This window comes from Mus caroli, chromosome 8 (genome assembly GCF_900094665.2).
Source record: "Mus caroli chromosome 8, CAROLI_EIJ_v1.1, whole genome shotgun sequence".
Lineage (NCBI taxonomy): Eukaryota > Metazoa > Chordata > Mammalia > Rodentia > Muridae > Mus > Mus caroli.
The window spans coordinates 1,060,614-1,080,808 of NC_034577.1; the positions used below are offsets into that span (position 1 = coordinate 1,060,614).

The 20,195-nt window shown below is 51.4% G+C and overlaps 4 protein-coding genes across 6 annotated transcripts in view; 2 read left to right on the forward strand and 2 right to left on the reverse strand.

The window, feature by feature from the left end:
* The window catches only part of Tgfbr3l (transforming growth factor beta receptor 3 like), a 3,927-nt gene extending 3,568 nt beyond the window's left edge, over positions 1-359 (forward strand). The window contains exon 7 of one of the 2 annotated variants that reach the window (XM_029480725.1): positions 157-359. In XM_029480725.1, coding sequence (XP_029336585.1) covers positions 157-202 — 46 coding nt within the window. In that variant the 3' untranslated portion in view covers positions 203-359. The remainder of the gene's footprint in view (positions 1-156) is intronic. The other variant, XM_029480726.1, reaches the window with a different exon arrangement.
* Positions 360-2,189: 1,830 nt separating this feature from the next.
* Positions 2,190-5,569, forward strand: Snapc2 (small nuclear RNA activating complex polypeptide 2). Of its 2 annotated transcripts, none has more exons than XM_021170348.2 (5): positions 2,190-2,430; positions 3,395-3,514; positions 3,666-3,734; positions 4,106-4,487; positions 4,595-5,332. In XM_021170348.2, the coding sequence occupies exons 1-5, from the start codon at positions 2,248-2,250 to the stop codon at positions 4,918-4,920; spliced, it is 1,080 nt and encodes a 359-aa protein (XP_021026007.1). In that variant the 5' UTR covers positions 2,190-2,247; the 3' UTR covers positions 4,921-5,332. The 2 variants fall into 2 exon arrangements, with proteins under 2 accessions (XP_021026007.1, XP_029336159.1); XM_029480299.1 differs by lacking the exon at positions 2,190-2,430 and adding an exon at positions 3,071-3,147 and having other exon boundaries at positions 4,595-5,569.
* Positions 5,570-6,757: 1,188 nt separating this feature from the next.
* Ctxn1 (cortexin 1) lies at positions 6,758-8,400 on the reverse strand. The gene is made up of 2 exons (XM_021170768.1): positions 8,177-8,400; positions 6,758-7,770 (listed from the first exon to the last, which is right to left on the reverse strand). Exon 2 carries the CDS (start codon positions 7,750-7,752, stop codon positions 7,504-7,506), a length of 249 nt encoding a protein of 82 aa, XP_021026427.1. The 5' UTR covers positions 7,753-7,770; positions 8,177-8,400; the 3' UTR covers positions 6,758-7,503.
* Positions 8,401-8,853: 453 nt separating this feature from the next.
* Positions 8,854-20,195, reverse strand: part of Timm44 (translocase of inner mitochondrial membrane 44) — a 16,628-nt gene continuing 5,286 nt past the window's right edge. The window contains exons 3-13 of the mRNA XM_021169721.2: positions 19,287-19,457; positions 17,706-17,786; positions 17,267-17,416; positions 17,038-17,177; positions 16,655-16,740; positions 15,814-15,906; positions 15,600-15,724; positions 14,260-14,310; positions 11,045-11,134; positions 9,650-9,760; positions 8,854-9,377 (exon numbers count right to left, since the gene is read on the reverse strand). Coding sequence (XP_021025380.1) covers positions 9,258-9,377; positions 9,650-9,760; positions 11,045-11,134; positions 14,260-14,310; positions 15,600-15,724; positions 15,814-15,906; positions 16,655-16,740; positions 17,038-17,177; positions 17,267-17,416; positions 17,706-17,786; positions 19,287-19,457 — 1,218 coding nt within the window. The 3' untranslated portion in view covers positions 8,854-9,257. The remainder of the gene's footprint in view (positions 9,378-9,649; positions 9,761-11,044; positions 11,135-14,259; positions 14,311-15,599; positions 15,725-15,813; positions 15,907-16,654; positions 16,741-17,037; positions 17,178-17,266; positions 17,417-17,705; positions 17,787-19,286; positions 19,458-20,195) is intronic.

Below are 20,195 nucleotides of genomic sequence, written 5' to 3' on the forward strand. Positions count from 1 at the left end.
AGCCTGGTCTACAAAGTGAGTTCCAGGACAGCCAGGGCTATACAGAGAAACCCGTCTCGAAAAAACAAAACAAAACAAAACAAAACAAAAAAAAGACTTGAACAGATACGTAAGAGGGATTTATGCAATTTTAGTTTCACACACCCCAATACATAGATTGGTGAAGGAAGCCGCCAAAGCTTGTTGGGAGAATGTGATCTGAGCCTCTGTCACCCCCTCTCCCCCAGAGATGGCACCACCCAGTGAGGTCCTGAGACTCATCCAGCCGTGATTTACCCTTCAGAAGGCCTCCTGCATGTCTCCCCTCCCCCTCTCCCTGTCCTCACTTCCCTGTTCAAAATAAATTGGTGACCTGCTAACTTCTGGTGGAGTCCATGCGCTCCCAAACATGGGCGGGGGTGGGGTGCACGAGGGGAGGCTCCAGGCTGTGCCTTGGGTCCAGATGTGGGGAGATTTGTGGCTTGGAAAGACTTAGAATGGAGGGGTGGGACTCCAACCCCCACGAACACATATAGCCAGGGAGAGACATGAGTCATTTGCCTGAAACAGAAAAGCACACACAACCCAGCCAGTTTATGTTTAAATTGAGTCTTACTTTCCTCCCTCCTTCGTTCTCTCCCAAATTGGACCTTCTTTGTTCTTTACTTCCATGTCCCTCTTGAATCCAACCTCCTCAAACTCTCTCTCTCTCTCTTTTTTTTTTTTTTTTTTTGGTTTTTCGAGACAGGGTTTCTCTGTGTAGCCCTGGCTGTCCTGGAACTCACTTTGTAGAACTCAGAAATCTGCCTGCCTCTGCCTCCCAAGTGCTGGGATTAAAGGCGTGTGCCACCACGCCCGGTTTAAACTCTCTCATCTTTGTGTTAAGTAAATGTAATGGCTATTCCTGGTCGTCAAGTTGACTATATCTGGAATGAACTACAATCTAGAATTGGAGGGCACACTTGTGATCCAGATCTTGAGGTTGGAAGATACAAGTTTCTGACCTGGATTTCAGCATGGAGATCTTAAGGCATAGTGGCCATGAAAAGCATAGGCCCATGCAAGGTAGTACACGACTTTAATCCCAGGCGAGGGGATCTCTGAGTTCAAGGTCATCTGGGGACAAAGCAGGTCCCAGATCCAGGCTTGGTGGTCCACACCTTTAATCTGGCCACACCTTCTGCTGGAGACCTACATATGGACATTGGAAGAAGGAAGACTCACTCTTCTTCGCCTGCTTGCACTTACTTGCCAGCACATCTGCTGGAACTACTTCTACTGAAGACCAGCTGAAACAACTAGCCTTGTGGGACTGAGTCACTTCTAGATTCTTGGACTTCCATTCACAGCTGCCCATTGTTGGGTTAGTCAGACTGCAGACTGTAAGTCATCACAATAAATTCCCTCAATAGAGAGAGACATTCTGCGACTCTAGAGAACCCTGACTAATACAGCACTAAAGGAGCTTCTGGGCTTAATCCACCAACGAGGAAACTGAGGCTTGGCAATACTAAATCCCCTCCGAGGTCTCTAGGGCTGTCTGCCCCCATAACCCAGGCTTGTTTTTCTTGCAAGCCGGGCTTTCACTGGAGCCCAGGCTAGCCTGGAAACTCAGCGGCCTTCCTGTCTCAGCCTCCCAAATGCTGGGAATAGTGGCAAGCTTGGGTTGATCTGTTTCGATTTATGCGTTTTGCCCTTATGTATGTGTATGTACACCATATGGGTGTACACTGCAGTTGGTTTTGAGCCACCATGTCTGTGTTAGAAATGAGCATTAAAAGTTGGTGAAGGAAGATTGGTTGGTGAAGAAGTGTGGAGGAGCGTGCCTTTAAACGGAGCATTCAGGAGGACGTCTGTGAGTTTGAGGCCAGCTTGGTGTACATATCGAGATCCAGGCCAGCCAGGATGACATAGAGCGACACTGCCACACAAATGGCAAGCCCACGTTTTTGAGGGCATCTGCCCACTTCTCTATGAAAAGCAAAGCACACAGTATGGGCTTCATGACGTAGTTCGGAAATATAGGGTCTAAAGTTTTTTTGCTGCAGCTCACGAGGAACATAAAACGCAGATAAAACTCTGGTCTCTCTGCCTGCCTCAGTCTCTGTAGCAACACCCCGCAGCCGACAAACGCGAGCCACGCCCCCCGTCTGCTAACTCTTCCGCGAAGTGCTCTTGCAGACCGCCTCAGCCTCCGTAGCCCCGCCCACTAGGGAAAAGAGCTCATGAGCCCCGCCCAGTAGGGAAAGAGCTCCGCAGTGTCCCGCTATGAAGCCACCGCAGAGACGGCGGAGGGTCCCAGCACGCTACGTAGGTGAAGCTACCGGCCCCACCGCTTGGAGCCCCCGCGAGATGCGGCATCTACTGAGACTACTTCAGGCTCGGCGGGGCCAGCCGGAGCCAGACGCCGCGGAGCTGGCCCAGGAGCTGCGAGGCCGCAGTGAGGCCGAGGTGGAGTCCTGGTGCTGGGGCCGGGGCCGGGGCTGGGGAGCGCGACGGCCGTGATAAGGTGGAGCTGGCCGGGTGGGTGGGCCGTCGCGGATCTCAGTGGCGCGCGGGATTTGCGTGCAAGATGGAGCTCAGGGCCGGGATGTGGGTGGAATTTGAGGAGGGGTCATGGAGGTGACCAAGGAATACTGACTGATCAGGGGCGGGTGACAGTGGTGTTTAGAGTGAGGCTAAACTCTGGTAAAGCTGCGGCGCAGGGGGTGGGAGGAGTTCGGGGGGCGGGGCTGCGATGGCGTGCTGCCTGACCGCGGGGTCTGTGAGTGAATATGACAAGTGGAGCATGAAGAGGTGGTCTGGGAGTGGGGCGTGACGACTGGGTGGAGTGAGTCTGTGGGTAAGGCTGTGGAGAGTTGTGAGGCTGTAGAGTGTGGGCGGGAAACATCGGCGGGCTGAGCGTAGCTGAGTGGAGGTGAGTGGAAGAGGGTGGGGTGTGGATTAAGGCAGAGTTGGTAGCCCGGTGTGTGGCATACACCTCTAATCCCAGCACCTGGGATTCTTTCATTGGACCTCCTTGAGTTCAAGGCTAGCCCGACCTACATAGTTCCAGGACAGCAAATGCCGTCTTAAAAAAAAAAAAAATCAGCAATAACAACAAAAAAAGTGAATTTGAGTACAACCAAAGTGAGAATCTACAAAATGGAGTGGAGTGGAAGTGAACAGGTTAGTTCTCATTATAAGAGCAAACAATGGCCCCAGGAAGGAACAAGAATAGGCCTAGCTTTTACATCTTCATTAGGTAGCTTGGTCACACACTGGGGTCTTGGCTCAAGTCCCAGCAGTTCTGGGAATGCACAAGGCTGGGCTAGTCCAGGAGAGGGGGCAGTAGCAGTGCCCGAGAACAGCAAGGCGGTAGACTTTGGTCTTGCCTCTGTTGCTGAGCTCACAGAAAGCCTGTCTTCCTCCCCAGATCTGCCGCTTTATCCAGCAGCTCAAGGGCCGGGTGGTTCGAGAGGCCATTCAGAAGATGCAGCCAAATGGCAGAGAGGGGCCAAGGCATCAAGGAACACAGCTCCCAGCCCCGGTAGAGGTGAGGCAGGAGGGCAAGGTGGGGGGTGGCCAAGGCTGGCTTCTTAGGGAGGGAGGATAACCTGGTCAGAGGAATACAAGAAAGAGCAAAACTTGGGAGACCCCTGAGGCCTTGTCCTTAGACTGACCATGTACCAACTGGCTTCACCCAGGTATGGATGGATCTTGCTGAGAAACTAACAGGCCCACTGGAGGAAGCCCTGACTGCAGCTTTCTCCCAGGTAAGTCCATTCCCTTGGCAAGTCCAAGGGTGTTTATTAATAGGGCACCAGGATGCCCTATAAATCAATAACCCAGGGGTAGAGAGCTGCTGGGTTTAGTCAGGCAGTGGTATTGTATATAATCTCCTAATTTGAAGGAGTAGAGAATTGCCAGGCCCCTCTTAACACTACCCAAAAAGAAAAGAAAAAATGTAGATCTGGTGCAAAATCAGTAACTCCAGCCAGGCACTGACACTTGAGCCATAGTGTCTATGGCCATCTCTTGTGTGGGTCACCTTCAGAGTGTGCAGAGGCAGAGGGCCCATTCTAGGTCTAGCAATAGAAGAGGAAAGACTTCCTCCCGTCCTTCCCTGACGGCTCTTCCCCGTTAGGTGCTCACCATTGCTGCTGCAGAACCCCTCAGCCTCCTGCACTCCAGGCCGGGCAAGCCCACAAAGGCCCGTGGAAAGGCACTGGTGTTCTTGAGCAACCAAGATGGGCAGAAGGATCCTGCGTCTGAAGGTTCTGGGCCTGTCCCTATGACTGCTATTGACCCCACTCGTGAGGCTTCTGTCCCTGACCCTAAGGCCTCTGGAGCCAACCCTGAGACCTCTGGCCTTGCCTCAGAGGTCACTGTCCCTGACCCTGATGCCCCCACCAAGTCCCTGGCTGGATCCTCCACAGAGAGAGACCTTGCTGTGGACTTTGAGAAGATCTACAAATACCTCTCCTTCTCCTCCAGAGGTGGCCATGGCCCTGAGCTCTCAGCAGCTGGTAAGAGCTACTAAGGAGGAGAAGGCTATACTGTGTGTGTGTTGGGAGGGGGGTGTCTGGGGGATGTTAAAACCTGTCCTCTTAATCTTCTCCTTTCCTTCTACCAGAGTCAGCTGTGGTCCTTAACCTGCTCATGTCACTTCCAGAGGAACTGTCCCACCTGCCTTGCACAGCCCTGCTGGAACATATGACCAAAACATATGCTCAACTGATGGCTCCCCAGACCTCTCTCCCTGGAGAGAAGAGGCCCAGGCCTGGGACTGAAGATGGAGGGACTGGCTCCACGGGGCCAGAGGAGCCTGACCAAGCTGATCCTCAAGCTTCTGAGCCCATAGAGCCGAGGCTGGCCTGGAAAGCAGTTGGGATCTGCCCACTGAACCCGTTCCTGGTACCCCTGGGCCTCGTGAGCCAGGTCCCCAGCCCTTCGAGGTGAAGAGTACAGCAGATGAGATATGCTGATTTTTGCCCAGAACGTCAGTCCAGCACCACTGGTATTGGAACTTGATTGTGGACTTCCTGACACAGTGTTCAGCCATAGGCTAAGCCTTCAGATGCTGTGTACACCAGCAGCCTTAGAAAGTGAAGCACAATTGTAATGAATGAGGGCTGGAGAGATGGAAGACTCTACACAAAGCAGGATTCCTGGACTGGTAGATTGGGGCAAGTGTCCCTAGCCCACCGTGCCTGTTCTCTGCCACAATAGCAGCACATCATCATCCCTGTGTGTGTGGCACTCGCATCTGGATGCCCCAGCACACCCTCCCCACCTCAGCGGACCTCTACATGGTTCTCTTCACCTTTTCCTGGGGTGTCCTGTAACCCTCAATAAAGCTATCATCTAGCTAGCTGTGATTTCCCCTGTGACATAAAGATGAGAGTGGGGTCTCTGAAATGACAGTTTGGGAGCTGGAGTGAAATGCCAGGGGAGATGGTGTTGTCACTGGCAAAAGCTGGTACCTGGGCTGGTGAAATAGCTTTAGGGGTAAAGCAGTTGGTATGAAGCCTGGCATCTGAGATCAAACCCTTGCGGAAGAAAAAAGTCCCTGAAAGTTGTTTGGCCGAACACATGCTATATAAACATGCATGTACACCTATAACATGCACTCACAAACTTAACAGTAATTTAAAAAGCTCTTTTCTGGAGTGAGCTTAATCTGGCATAAGGAGCTCCTTGGTGACCATGTGGATGGCTCTTTGACAAATGTAGGTGGAAGAGAAAAGCAGGTTTTGTGGGGACAGGTGTTAGGGGCAAGTTTTCTATAGATGACTGAAGTTGGCCGTGTGGCCCACTTGATGGAGCAAAGCCCTGGTTCCGTGAGAGGACTGCCAGGGGACTAGCAGAGAGAGGTCTGGAGGAAGAAGGGAGTATCTCTGACCCCTAGAAATATAGGGGTGAGGGAGGCAGAACTGGAGCTGCTTTAGGATAGTGTGGATTGCAGAGCTGCAGGGAGTGGCTGCAGTTATAGTTGAACCCCAAGACCACTTACCCCTTTATGCTGTAGTTCTTTCCACCAGAAGCTCCACCTGCTCTGTGGGTATGGAGTACTGCACAGGCCCGGGGAGCTAGGTCTCTTTGGGGAAACAGATGCCCTCCCACCATAGCACCCTCCCCCAAGCCTAACAAGTGGAGAGTAAATTTTCTGTTCTCTGAGCTGTGCCTTCGCATGGCTTTCCTTTTATAGAAAAGCTCAATTCTCCCCACACACGTTGCACACGGCTCCCTGAGGATCTCAACACATCTCCCAGGCAGATTGTGGAGCCAAGCCAGCCCACTCCCTAGTCACAGCCTCACAAAGCCAAACCCACAGCTTCTGAGACACACTGGATGGGGACAAGAGGGATTAGGCTCAGGAGTTCGGGGGTTATAGGTATGGTTTTAGAAAATAACCTCTAGGCTAACTCCCCATAGTCTCCCGTGACTGGGTCAAGAGAAGAGTGCCGATGTGTGTGGTTGTCTCAATTATACCATGAGTGGGGGGGAGATGGAAGTTGGGCGGGAGGGGGGGTTGGAGGTGGCTACTAGCCCCCCCACCTCCAAAGCTACTGAAGGGTTGGGTATGAAATTGGGTGTTTGCAAGATTAGGCAGCAGTTAAAGACAAGAGCAGATGTGGGTTCTGATTCCAGATCAATGGCTTGGGGGCAAGTCATTTTAGTGGCTTGGACTTCCAGTCGTCCCCTGGCTTGTAGAATGGGGGATCCTAACAGGGGCTTGGCTTGTTGGCTGTTTGTCACAAACCCTCAGAAGCAAACAGGCTAAGAACAGGACTGGTTAACTCAGCAATCTGCTTCACATGCAGTAAAGCACTCAATAATAGCTTTTATTATAATTGCCATGGTTCAGAGGCGGGGAGGTGTGAAAGGCAAGGGAAGGGCATGGGGACAAGGGGGAGATGGGAGAGGTGGGACAAAGGAAAGGCACTCTAACCTGTGCTGGGGCCGAGTCTGGGAAGGGGATGAGCCTGCTTGTACTCCTGCACATAAAGTGCCAGATATTATCAACACAATTAGCAGCCATGGTCGGGTTTCTGGTCTGTCTCTGAGGCAAACTGTACCGTGCATTATAGGTAGGCAGCGTCCAATGTGAGTCGAAGAAAGCCTGCCTGCCAGGGCCAGGACTCAAGGAGTGCACTGAAATTGAGGATGACCATAACAAAGAAATAAGAGATAAGAGGTGTCCGCATTCCCAGGAAAGGATGTAGCATGCCTGGTAGCTGGGGAAGGCTGAGGTTGGTGCGGGGTGCTTCACTCACCAGGGACTCAGTGTTGAGGGATCAGCAGTGAGGATAAGTATGTAGAGAGAAGGGTACAGGGTAGATAAAGGCACCAGGTGGGGTTCTGGCCTGGCCAGGAAGGAAGATGGGTGGCTAAGGTGGGTAAGGACTGGACTTCTCCGAACGCCCTCAACTCCGAGCTAGGGCATCTAGGCATAACCCTGTGCGCAGTCCAGGATGGTGGCATCCCTCCACGGGGCTGACCCTTGAGGGATCTAAGGACCTGCCCCGGACTGGTTCCCCATCACACCAACGCATAGTCGAATTGTCCACGTTCGAGCGCCTCCTTGTGGTCGGTCCAGGACGAGGCGGGCATGCGGCTGTAGGGGTCTAGCAGTATGCGCACACAGCGCACCATCAACAGAACCAACACCACGAGCAGGCAGAGCACGAAGGCGAACACCGTGCGTTGCTCGATGTCCAGGCCCGCGCCCACCGGGGGCCCCGTCGACGGCGGCAGCGGCTCCGGTGATAGTGTCCACGCCGAACTCATAGCTCACATCGCCGCGCTCTGAGGAGAGAGGGGTACCCACCCCGGGGTCCGCGGGGATGAGGCTATGCCCTTCCTGCACCTCCATCCACCACCCCTTCTGGAGTAGCCCCTTTGCTGTATCCCACAGCATCATCTCTGTCCGTGTTGTCGTCTCCGGGCTACGCCCATGCTCCGCCTGTGCGCTCCGCCGCCACAGCCACGCGGGGACTCAACTCCAGCGGTGCGCGCAGGTGGGGTCGCTGAGAGCCGGGACAGGTCAGCTTAGATCTGCCCAGCCTGCGCACAACAGGTGCGATCGCGCTGGGACAGAGACCAGAGCTGCACTGTTTGAACTGCTCCCCGCCCCGCTCCCTTTGTTCTCCAAGGCCCAAGACCCCCCTCCCCCACCGTAGCCGACTCCCGGGCTACAACGCGCCCCCCTCACCCTTGGTCCTAGACGGGGACCGGCCGCCCTGCAGCCCCTCTCTCTCTCTCTTTCTCGGAACTCGTGCGCTGCTTTGCTCTGGTCTTCCTGGGTGGCAGCAGTAGCGGCGGAGGCTGTGGCAGCCCCGGCTCAGCCCACCCCACCCGCCCCTGGAGCGGTGGAGACCGAGGGAGGAAGGAGAGCCGCGCGCCAGCCCGGCCGCCGCGGCTGTTCCCATGGCGACGGGGGCGGGGCTGCGAGGGGGTGGTGGCTGTGTTAGGAGCGGTGCCTGGGCTTGTGACCCCGCCCCGGCCTGCCTATCGGAAGGCTGAACCTTCCCACCGCTGTGCCAGCCCAGACAGCCTCAGCTTCCAGCTCCTAGAGCACCCAGGACCTCGCCAGGACATGGGCATTTACGCCTCTCCCACGGAAGCCTCTCCCTATCCTCGGTGTCTGTATCCGTATTCTTCCCGGGCAACCCCTTACCTCAGTCTCTGTTAGTTAAGCCCCGCAGCCTTAGGGAACCCCTAATTCAACAGAGACCCCAGATGGCTGGGATGTTTACTTTTCCCACAAAAGGGCAGAGTGTTGGCCTGAGAAAGCAGCACGCTCTCTGGCCACAATCCTTCACTGACCTAGGTCTCTGACAGGCCCTCAATCCCAGCCTTCCCAGCAGAAATGTACACTTCAAACCGTTCAAACTGCTCTTCTGCGCTTTGGTGTTTTATTATGTCCAGATCTTAGGCTTATGTACAGGAAGTAAGAGCACTGATTTAAAAACAAAAACAAAACAAAACAAAAGGACATAAAGTGGCTTGGAAGGCAATGCCAGTGGACTACTTAGAACAGCAGGCCAGGCCTCACCCGACAGGAGTCCTGGGCTGGGGCCTTCTGACACTGCCAGCAACTCCTGTGACACACTGGGGGACATTCCCCATCCTGCTAGACACCCCAAGCTCTTTCCTTGTCCAGCTAGTTTCACAGCTGCCCTGAAGAACTTGGGCAGAAGCTAGTTCACAGCTGTATCAGATGTGCCAAAGTGTCTCTGTGTGTCTGTCCCATGATGGTCTAGCCTTGAGCTGCCCAGACTCCATTGCTGCCTTCAAAGGATCTGCTCTGTGCTGGAGGCTGAGATGTCCAGAAGGCGCCAGGCAGCGTAAGGGTTGAGCTCCTCCTGGTCTCTGCAGAGTGCCCACACGTACAGCATTCGCTGCACCTTGTCCTGTGAAGACCCAGCAGGGTGAGGGGTCAGGCTTGGTGGGTGTACAGAAAGAAGGGCTACTGAGGGGGACAGGGAAGGCTCTCAGGGGCCACAGGAAGGGGTTCCTGGGCTGCTGGCTCTGGTCACTGGTCAGATGAAACGGTCTCAACTCGTAGTTGTGGTGCTTCTCCCCAACTCCAGAACCTGCCTGGCTGTGCTGGGGAGGCATGCAATGTACAGGGCCCTGGATGTGAGAAGCGGTCCAAACCTCCATTCCCTTGATTACTACTCACCGGGTCACCATCATACACCTCGCCTTTGGAGTTCTTGATCACCATCACCACCTGGGCCTGAAAGGTAACGATCAGCACTGGGCCCTGCTCCATCATCTTGCCCATGGCCAGCTGCAGGAAACACACAAGTATGGGCCTCAGAACTGTACCCCTCCACCCAATGCTCACAACCCTGGAGATGAAAAGCCCCAAAGTTGCACTCTGTACTTGTCCTACAGTCTGACACTTTGCCGTGCTAAAGGTATGGCACTACTCTCCCCGACTTTAGAGGAGTTTTTCCAATGAGCTCCTTCTCATGGGCAACTCCAAGTCTTCAACTGTGGGACTTTTCTGTTCCCAGACTGGGTCCATGCAGGTTCATAAAACCAAGGGGTGAAGGAAGGCAGGAAGTTGGCTCCACTTTGCCTGCAGCTCCCACAAGGTAAGAAGTTCTGGTGACTGAAGCTGAACTGCCTGTTAGGGGCCCATGCTGCTGAGGCAGAAGCACCACTGCCAGTGGAGCTCAAGGGCTCACCACCTGCCCAATAACACAGGTGTTCCTGGATGCAGGATGAGATGCATCCTGCTAAACACACTTGAAAGTATCATCAAAAACTCACTAAAACACCAAATGAAATAAGCATCCTAGCAAAGTACAGGTAAGCAAAATTATCTTAATTTTATAATTAATAGGTAATGCAAAGCCTATTTTTATTTTGATACAGAGTCTCAGGTAACATAGGTGGCCTTACTCACAATATAGTTATGAATGGCCTGAATCCCATTGCCTCAGCCTTCAAATGCTGGGATTACAGGCATAAGCTACCATACCCACTAACAAAGAGTATTTTACAATAAAGTCATTTAGCTCAGATTACCCTTAAACTCATGGGATCTTCCTGCCTCAACTTCCAGAGTGCTTGAATTCTAGGTGTGCCTCTCCATGCCTGGCTCACTGCATAGAATTTTGTTCTTTTTATTTTTCATTTTTCATTTTTTGTATGAATAGCATGTGTCCTAATATGTGCACACAAACACAGACTAGCCTTCTCCTCAAAACCAACCAAACATCAACCAATCACTCAAGCCACATCGTTTGGCTGGAAATCACTTACACCTCAAACACAGAAAGCTTTGTGAGGCGGGTCAACAGTTTTGTTTGTTACCATACTAGGAATTCAACCGTGGTGCCTTACAAATGCTAAGCCAGGACTTTTAGCACTGACATATCCCCAGGCCTTGTCTTACTTTCTCTTTTGAAACTGTGTCACAAAGTTACCTAGATTAGTGTGGAACTCACTCTGTAGCCCAAGCAGACCTGCCTTGAGTATCGGGAATCGGCAGGTCTGGCTTCATTTATAGGCTATGTCAGCTGGTGCTTCACTCTGACTGTCTGCTTCCTTGGGGATGACTTACGTCCACATTGCTGATGTCCAGGATTCGGGAGTGGAACTGGAAGCCCAGAGCCTTGGCCTGCTGGATAGGGTGGGCCAGCTGGCTGTAGGTCTGCAATGAGAGGCAATATGCCCATGTAGTCAGCCACTGATAGGGGTTGGGTTACACCCAGAGGTATAGCCACCTTTATGTGCCCTAGCACCCAGACTGGCAGAAGCCAAGAGCACAAGTCCAAGCCCAGAAGGATGCCACTCTTGGCTGGCCAGACCTGCACACTTCTCATTATGGAAAGAGCCATACGTCCAAGTAGGATCAGTATTAATCAGTGTAGTGGGTAATTCACAGCATCACCCGAAGTACACTCCCAGGGTAAGCTGGGGGACTCTTGGCTGATCTCTACTGTTCCCAGATTCACCTCCCCTGGAATCTTGGCCTGGATTCAGATGCCGTTTCTAGGATTTGTCCCAACCCTGTGGGCTGCCCTAGAACTCACAGCTTGAGTAGCCTCTCTCACAGAACACCCGGACGTACCACCCTCCACTGCCCCAAGAGCCTGGGGGACATGTAGCCACAAGGAGAGCAGTTTGAGCTTGGAGTCAACTAAGACAGGAAATGGCCTGAAGGCATTTCTGGAGTTTACAGAAATAACAGATGCTGAAGAGAAGTGGGAGTAGCTCGAATAAGCAATAGTACTAGGTTGGGGAGATGGCTCAGTGATTAAGCACTTTCTGCAAAAATATGATGGCCTGAGTTCAAATCTCCATAACCCATGTAAAGTTGGGCGTATGTAATCTCAGCATTCCTGAAGTGAGATGGGAAGTGGGGACAGGAGCTCTGGAAACCCTTGGCCAGCCAGCCTGGTGCACACATAGTGGTGAACAAGATACCCTGTCCCCCACAAGATAAGGGATGAGGATCAGCACTGGAGATTGTCCTATGGCCTCCACACAGCATTGTGGCACAAACACATCATACACACACAAAGGAGGGCCAACCCTACCTGGTGGGTTTCTGCTGTTTATTGCTATAGAGATAAGGGTTTCATGTAGCTCAAGGTAGCCATGAACTCTATGTAGCAAAAAATGAGCCTGGGGCTGGAGATCCAGAGTTCCAATTCCCAGCAACCACATGGTGGCCCATAACCATCTATAATAAGATCTGGTGCCTTCTTCTGGCCTGCAGGCATACATGCAGGCATACATGGAGGCAGAACACTACATACTTAATAAATAAATCTTAAAAAAAAAAAAAACAAAAACATGAAAAAACGATGACTCTGCTGCTTCTACTTCCCCAGTGCCAGGATGGCAGACATGGTCTCCACACCTGCTATGTGCAGTACTAGTGATCAAACTCATGGCTTCTGGCACATGAGGTGTAAGTGCCATCCATGCCCCACACCCAGCGCTTCCTCAAGACAGCATTTTAAAAACACCTTACTGGAAGCCAACTACAATTTCAGCTGCGTTCTGGGGGTACCAGGCCATTCTTGGATAGAGAAGATCAGCCACGACTTCGTGGTTCCAAAGGAGGAGAGAGGGAGGAAGGGAGAAAGAGGAAGAGATCTCTCCTAATGCCCACTGGCTTAGTCACCAGTGCAGGGGAGTAGTTAAAAAGAGAACCTGACAGATCTTCTCCTCTGCTTTTCCCAAGTTGTTTGTGATCTCGGGACAGAATAGGATGAGCCAAAAAAAGGCTCCAGATTGCTTCACACAAAGAAGCTGGAAGAAAAACAAAACTAAACAAAAACCTCACAACCCTGCTTGGAGAGGCAGCCAGAAGCCGGTAGGGTGAGGTAAGGTGGCCTGAGCAGACCAGACGAGAGCAGGAGTTCCATGGAGACAGGGAGGTTGCCAGGAAAGAGCAGACAGCATGTGCTCCCAGTGAAGATACTGGCTTCCCCACAGCCTGCTCTGACCGTGACCCTGGGATCTTTGAGCCATGACTCTGGGAAGTAGCTAGGGCCTCCTTAGGACACAATGTCCTTCCTCAGCCGGGAAGTCTACCCACATTTCTGTTTTAATCTTTGTTACATTATCTTATTAGAGGGGGAATCTGCTGGGTCATTGTGAATACTTCAGTATTCACAGTTAACTCATAATCACCATGAGGCACCTGCCACCACCATGTATGGGGCTCAGCAGTGCCAGGGGAAACCTTATACATTCCAGTGAGCTCTTCCATCACCTTCCTGCATGTGAAGCCCCCAACCTGCACATCCCAGGCCATCTTTCATGGGGTCCTGATCATTGCCACTTAAACTGTGCAGAAAAAAAAGACAACCACCCTGTGTCAAGAATCATTTCTGCCAGGCAGTGGTGGCGCACGCCTTTAATCCCAGCACTCGGGAGGCAGAGGCAGGCGGATTTCTGAGTTCGAGGCCAGCCTGGTCTTCAGAGTGAGTTCCAGGACAGCCAGGGCTATACAGAGAAACCCTGTCTCAAACAACAACAACAACAACAACAACAACAAAACAAAAACAAACAAACAAAAAAACCCAAAAAAGAATCATTTCTGTGATTCTCTTTAACCAAAATTAGTTTCTAGGTGCTGGGAGGTGGTTCAGTGGGCAAAGCACTTTCTGTGCAAGCACGTGCAGTCTGGATCTCCAGAACTCACAACAAAAGTCCAGAGCTGTGGAAGCGTTGTTTGTAAATCCAGTGCCCAGGAGGTAGAAACAGGGAGCTCACAGGCAAGCATTTCAGGTGGGAGTAACTGTCATGCACCTTTCTTCAAGCCTCCAGATTTATACACGTGTAAACATGCATGTACTCATATACCATACAAAGATACACATGCCACGCGCCACCCCCCCACCCCACCCCCCCATTATTTTACAGGGCTCAACATATAGTTCAACAGTAGAACCTAGCCTTCATGCATGTATTAAGCCTGATCTGTGGGCACCTGTGCATCATATGCAGAGGAAAGGACAGATGGGCAGGCTGCCGGGCTCTGTGGGAACCAACTATATCAGATATGAAGCCCCTCTCCCACCGGACATGGGGAGCCAGAGCCACCTAATCAATCAATCTATGTATCTATCTATCTATCTACCTTCCTTCCTTCCTTCCTATCAATCATCTACTTATTTCTCTTTGCATTGCTGGGGATGGAACCCAAGACATCATACATGCTAGAAAATGCCTGGCCCTGAGACACACCTTAGCCCTTCTGACAGATGTTTGGTTTTGCTTTGCTTTGCTCTTTGGCTGAAGAGAAAAAATGGTACTCACAGCTTCATAGCACCAGTCTTTGAGAATGTCAAGCTCCCCGGAAATCATGGCCTAAATAGGAGAAGGAAGAAATAAGCACGAGAAGCTGAGTGAGCTTTTGCAGCAGAATGCAAGAGCCTTCCCTGGAGACCCTGGAGTCCTGCCCACCAGCCTGGGTCTGGGGAAGAGACGGAGGCTAGGTTAGGTGACAGGCAGCTGTGGGTGTCCTGAGTGGGAGTGGACCAGTCCCTTCACTTTGTTCACATAGCTCTGGTCTTCTGAGTACAAGACAATGGATGGCAAGGGGGGTGGGGGAGTCCTCACAGTGGAGGAGTTAGTTGCCTTCCAGGTATACCTCTCTGAGGACCAGGCTTTGCAGTTAGGAATCAGGCTGGCTATGGAGTGAGGTAGAAGACACAGCCACACAAACCTAGGGAGTTGTTCTGAGGGTGAGGGAGGTGCTCAGAGAGAAGCAGTTGTGGTGCTGCCCTAAAGAGGCTGCTTGGGTGACACCTGCTGTTCTAGGTGATAGCTCCCTTCCCACCTCCTCTCAGTCCCACCCAAAGAGTGAGAAGGAGCTGGGGAATTGGAAAGAGAGGAGAGGATAAACCACATGGAGGTAAGTAGAAGGACGGCCTGGGGGCCGGTGGGCTTTCTCCTGGTAGTGTAATGGAGGCCTGGCTGAGCTGAGTAGGATTACCCCAGATTCTGCCATTTCTGAGTGCTTCAGAGAGGCAGAGATGGAGAAGCAGTGATACAGGTGTGTTGCTCTGTGGCTTGGACAAGATGCCTTCTCTTGCCTTACAAGCCAAAGAGGCAAGAACAATTGGGTACAAATGTGAGGACTGCCAGAGACCCTGGCTCCAGGCCTTCTTGGTTCATATATGGTCAGGGTGCCTTAGGTCTGAATGAGAGTGTACTAGCTGTCTGCTCCTCCCCAATGCCTAAAAAGCTGGGGCTCCTTGACTGTTCCCAGCAATCTCTGGAAATGGCTTCAAGAACATCTTACCAGGAGGCACAATACAGAGCTTCAGGGACAAGAGCCATGACTCTCTGACCATAATAACAGAGAAACCCAACCTGGAGAAGGCAAGAAACCTCCACAGCTCTCACTGGAGCCAGCACTGAGCATAGGAGAGGGCTGGTGTTCCCTTCTGAGAACCCTAACTGTCATGGCAGGATGGACGCAGGCCTCTATAGCTGGAGAAGATTAAGAGACAGACTGCACTGCGACCTGACTGGAGCTGTACCGGAGGTAATTATCTTCTAGCCTCAGTAACTTGGCTCTGAGGTACTCGCAAGCGATGGGGAGGAGGTGCAGCAGGCCAGGGCCCCACCACGGCTTATGGCCCGTCCCGCACCTCGAGGATGTTGGGGATGATGTCAGTCTCACACTGATGAAGAAAGTGGTCCTTGTCAAAGGTTGGGTCCACTCTCAGGATCTCCGTTAGCACCTCTGACATTTCTGTCTTTGAGAAAAGACCTCCTGCAAGGAGAGGAGCCCTCAGGTTAGGGCTTAGCTTCCAGACCTGGCTGCAGCCAGGGAAGAAAGAACAGCCCTGAAGCCACACTCACCCAGCAAGTCAGTGACCTTGTCGGTTAAGGCCCGGGATGCCCGGATGAGGACATTGTCACTCTCATCATACTTCATCTTCATCTCAAAGAAGCCTATGGATACACACAGGAAGGAGCTAGAGGAGGGACCTTCTGCTGAGATGGCCTGACTCCAGTCTGAGAACTCCCTGCAAGACTCCTCTTCTTGACATGGGTCAGGTCTGGGCCTGAGCCTGCCTCCTCATCTCAGAATGGGGATTACCTATCCACCTACCTGTCCAAATGCAGAGCTCAGCTACAGCCTCTCAGAGGCTGTACAAAATTTGGGATGCCACCCCTGGTAGTTGCTGCCTCCACTTCAAAGGAAACACAGGCCTCTAGCAGTCTTTGCAGGAGAAGGGATAAGGGTATACAGCCAGTGGCTCTCCTGCTTAGCCCCTGGAGAAGCCCTGTGGCTGGCTGAAAGTAAAGAACAGGCCCAGAGTCTGCCCCATGGCCTTGACACCACCGCTGCTAATCCCAGGGCTCCTGACATCTTGTCTTTCTTTCTTTTTTTTTTTTTTTTTTTTTTTTCGAGACAGGGTTTCTCTGTGTAGCCCTGGCTGTCCTGGAACTCACTTTGTAGACCAGGCTGGCCTCGAACTCAGAAATCCGCCTGCCTCTGCCTCCCGAGTGCTGGGATTAAAGGCGTGCGCCCCCACGCCCGGCTTCCTGACATCTTAACTGTTCTCTCATCGAGTATCTTAGTGACAAGATCTACAGGTAGCTTAGTGGGTAGATTTAAGGAGATTTAACCCTGTCTGATCCCATCTTTCCTTCTATAAAGTGGGGTTCTGTCTAGTGTATGGCTGGCCACACTCACGGTTGAATACAACGTTGTTATCTTTGAAGTCCTTCCACTGCTGGTACCACTTGGAGTCCTTGTGTAGCACAACCCCTAATGCATCCCTGTGGGAAAAGGCAGGCAGCTGGAGTGACCTTCAGCCCCGCAGAGGTCAGCCCAGGACGCTACACCCTCCTCTGACCACTGGGAGGATGCAGATGATGGCTCCGCTCTGTATCCAGGAGCTTCAACTGCAGCTTTCTCTCTTCTCTTTTCCCCTCATCCATCTCTCAACCCCCCAGCTTCTCTGGAGGGAGCCAGAAACCCTGAGAGAGAAACAGACTTGCACTGGCACCTCCCAGCGGACCTTGAGAACAGACACCAGTTGGCCAGAACCACTCAGGAGCCTGTCTGGGACCTACTCATTAGCCTCGAACACTTTGCTTTCTTTGAATTTTGCTCCAGCAAACTCTGTCCTTTTCCGGAGCCGCTCAGGCCGGCGGTAGGGCCCCGTCTGTCCAAGCACGCTCTCATCAATCTCCTTCTTCACTGACTCTACACCCTGCAGGGGGAACAGGGCTGTGGTTGCTGAGAGCCACCACTGGGGGTGGGGGTCCCTGCTCCTGCCTGGCCTGAGCCAGGCTCACTCACCTGGGAGATGGCTTTGAAGGCTGCCGTCTTGCCCAGCTTCTCCCCGCTCTTGGACACTGACTCTGCTGACTGCTTGGCTGTCCTGGCAGCCTCTTCTACTCCCTCCTTGATCTTCCGGCCAAGGTCACTCTTACTGACTTCATCAAGACTCTACTGAGACAGAGACAGAGGGGAAGATGTCGCACAGGCCTATAGCACAGCCTTGAGAATAAGAATACTGCATTCAACCCTTTAAGTTCAGGATTCTCCCTGGAATGGACATGAGTGGAATGGGAATTCCCAGCCACGTGAAACATTTAGCAAAAGTGAGAGGATGTTTAACCCAGCACTGAGTGTTATCCCTCTAGGAGGAGCCTACACCTACCTGTACCCTGAATTGGGTTTGGAGAGCCCCTCCCATTCTATTTTCAGCCCTTGTCAGGTTGGCCTCGGGCCTTACCTCCTTCACTGTCCCTGTTAATTCTTCAAGCTTCTTTTTTATTGCTTCACTGGTACGCACAGTTTCTGATTCGATGGTTTTCTAGGATCAAAGAGTTTCCTCTGTTTATCTGGATCTAACAGTGAACTTGAGCATCTAATCAAAGGTTCCCAGGAGCACTGGCTGCTTAAAACTCTGTGAAGAGCTTCAATTCTATTGTCTTAGGGTTTTATGCTATGAAGATACACCATGACAATGACAACTTTTATAAAGGAACACATTTAACTAGGCTGGCTTACACTACAGAGGCTTAGCCCATTATTGTCACGGTAGGAAGCATGGTAGCATACAGGCAGAGTTCTACAACTACATTCGCAGGTAGCAGGAAAATAACTGCCACAATGGGCCTAGCTTGAGCATCTGAGACCTCAAAGCCCACCCACCATAGTGACATACTTCCTCCAACAACACCTCCTAATATTGTCACTCCCCATGGGCTAAACATTGAAACATGTGAGTCTATGGGGGCAGTGCCTATTCAAACCACCATATCCATGCATGTCCACTTGGTAGCTACCTCCAAAATATGGAATCCCCAAGCCCTGAGTCTTTCTCTGAGTGGGAAGAGATGGTTCTGCCAACCACTACACACCAATACCATTTTATTTCTATAGTTCAATCTTGGGTCCCTGGCTTGCTCTGTTCCCAGATAACTCACTCTTTACTGATGGGACAAGGCCATCTTTCATCAGGCTAAAGCCACATAAGTTGTGTCCTCCAAATAAATAGCTTGGAAATGCATAGAAGGAAAGGCCTTCCTGGGGGAACTGGTGGGATCAACAGATCCCCCATGCAGAGGACCGGGCTAAGAGCATTGCACTCTGAGGCTCCGCAGCTCACTGGTAGACATCCCAGTGGCCAGAACTAGATGGCTGTTCAAGAGACACCAGGGAGTAATCAGGCAGAGAGGTGGCGCAGTGCATGGAGTGCCTGCTATGCAAGCATGAGAGCCTTCCATCTCCAGAAAGCATGTGAAATAAAGAAGGAGAGGCAAGCATGTGCTTGTCAGTCTGGTGTTGGAGGAGGGTGAGGTGATGCCAGGCAGCAGGACAGGTGGATCCTTAACGCTCACTAGTTCAACAGAGTTCCCTGAACTTCAGGTTCAGGGAAAGACCCTACCTCAAAAAAAAATAAGGTAGCAACCAATCAAGAAAGACAAGATACCTGACACTGTCCACTGCCTTCACATATATAAATGTGCACATGTGCACACAAAACACACACATAAGAGACAGTAGCGAGCACTAAAGGACACCAGCAATATGGCCCATTTCTTATCAGCATTATGGCTCTAAGCTGTCATGGGTCCCACAATGCACATGTCTCCCAAAAGTAATTACTTTGGTGGCTATGCTGTGCTATCTACAATGCTGGAGGTAGAGCCAGCCGCACAGTTAACTACAGTGCCACAGAGAATCCTGCATGGCCGGGAGGCCGAAGCAACCTGCTCCTGTTCTGACACCTTTGAATCAGCACTGTGACCTGGCTGCCTTCCCCCAGTGGCTCTGGTCCAGGGAATAGAGATGGGACTGAGATACTCACATATTTCCTTCTGGCTTCCTGGAGAGCATCCGACTCTTCTAGCTTCTTGGCCTCATCTCGGAACTTTTTTATACTTTCTTTCATCTCTTTGTTTTTGGCTAATTCTTGTTTGATGTTATCTAGCAAGCCTGACAAAAACCCTTTTCTGCTCCCAGAAGAATAAGATTTGGTCTAGAAAGAATGTAAAATTGAAAAACAAGAATGAACATTTAGAGGCTCGAAAGAAAGGCACACACAGTAACATCTGGTTACCACTGAGTGTCCGATTTCCTCCCCTCTCTTGACAGCGGAGTTTAACAGTGAACAGATGTCTCTTTTATTATAACAGAATTTGAATTACAGGAACACCCACGATAAATGACATTATAGGCCCTATATGTTCACAGGTTCATATCTACTGATGTTATCAACCACAAGCCCAAAATAAAAACTTGCATGCATTGGCATTCATTGGCACACTAGTTACAATATGTAAGAAATGGAACCAAATTAGGTGTCTAACAACAGAGAAATGGACAGAGAGCATGGAGTTTTTTTCAGCCATAAAGAATGAAGTTATGGCTGGATATGGTGGCACACACTTTTAATTACAGCACTTGGGAGGTAGAGCTAGGTGGATCTGAGTTCAAGGCTAGCCTGGTTTACAAAGTGAGTTCCAGGACAGCCAGAGTTATGTAAAGGAAAAAAAAAATGTCCAGGAGGTGGGGGAAATTACATTATGTGCTGTTCTGGAAAATAGATACAATTGGAAATAACCATATTGTCATATTAAGTAACTTTAAGTTAGACTCAGACAAACCCTTTGTGCATTTGCTCAGTTGTGGGTATGAGATTTTATAGCACATCAAGCAATATGTGTGTATGTGTGTGTGTGTGTGAGAGAGAGAGAGAGAGAGAGAGAGAGAGAGA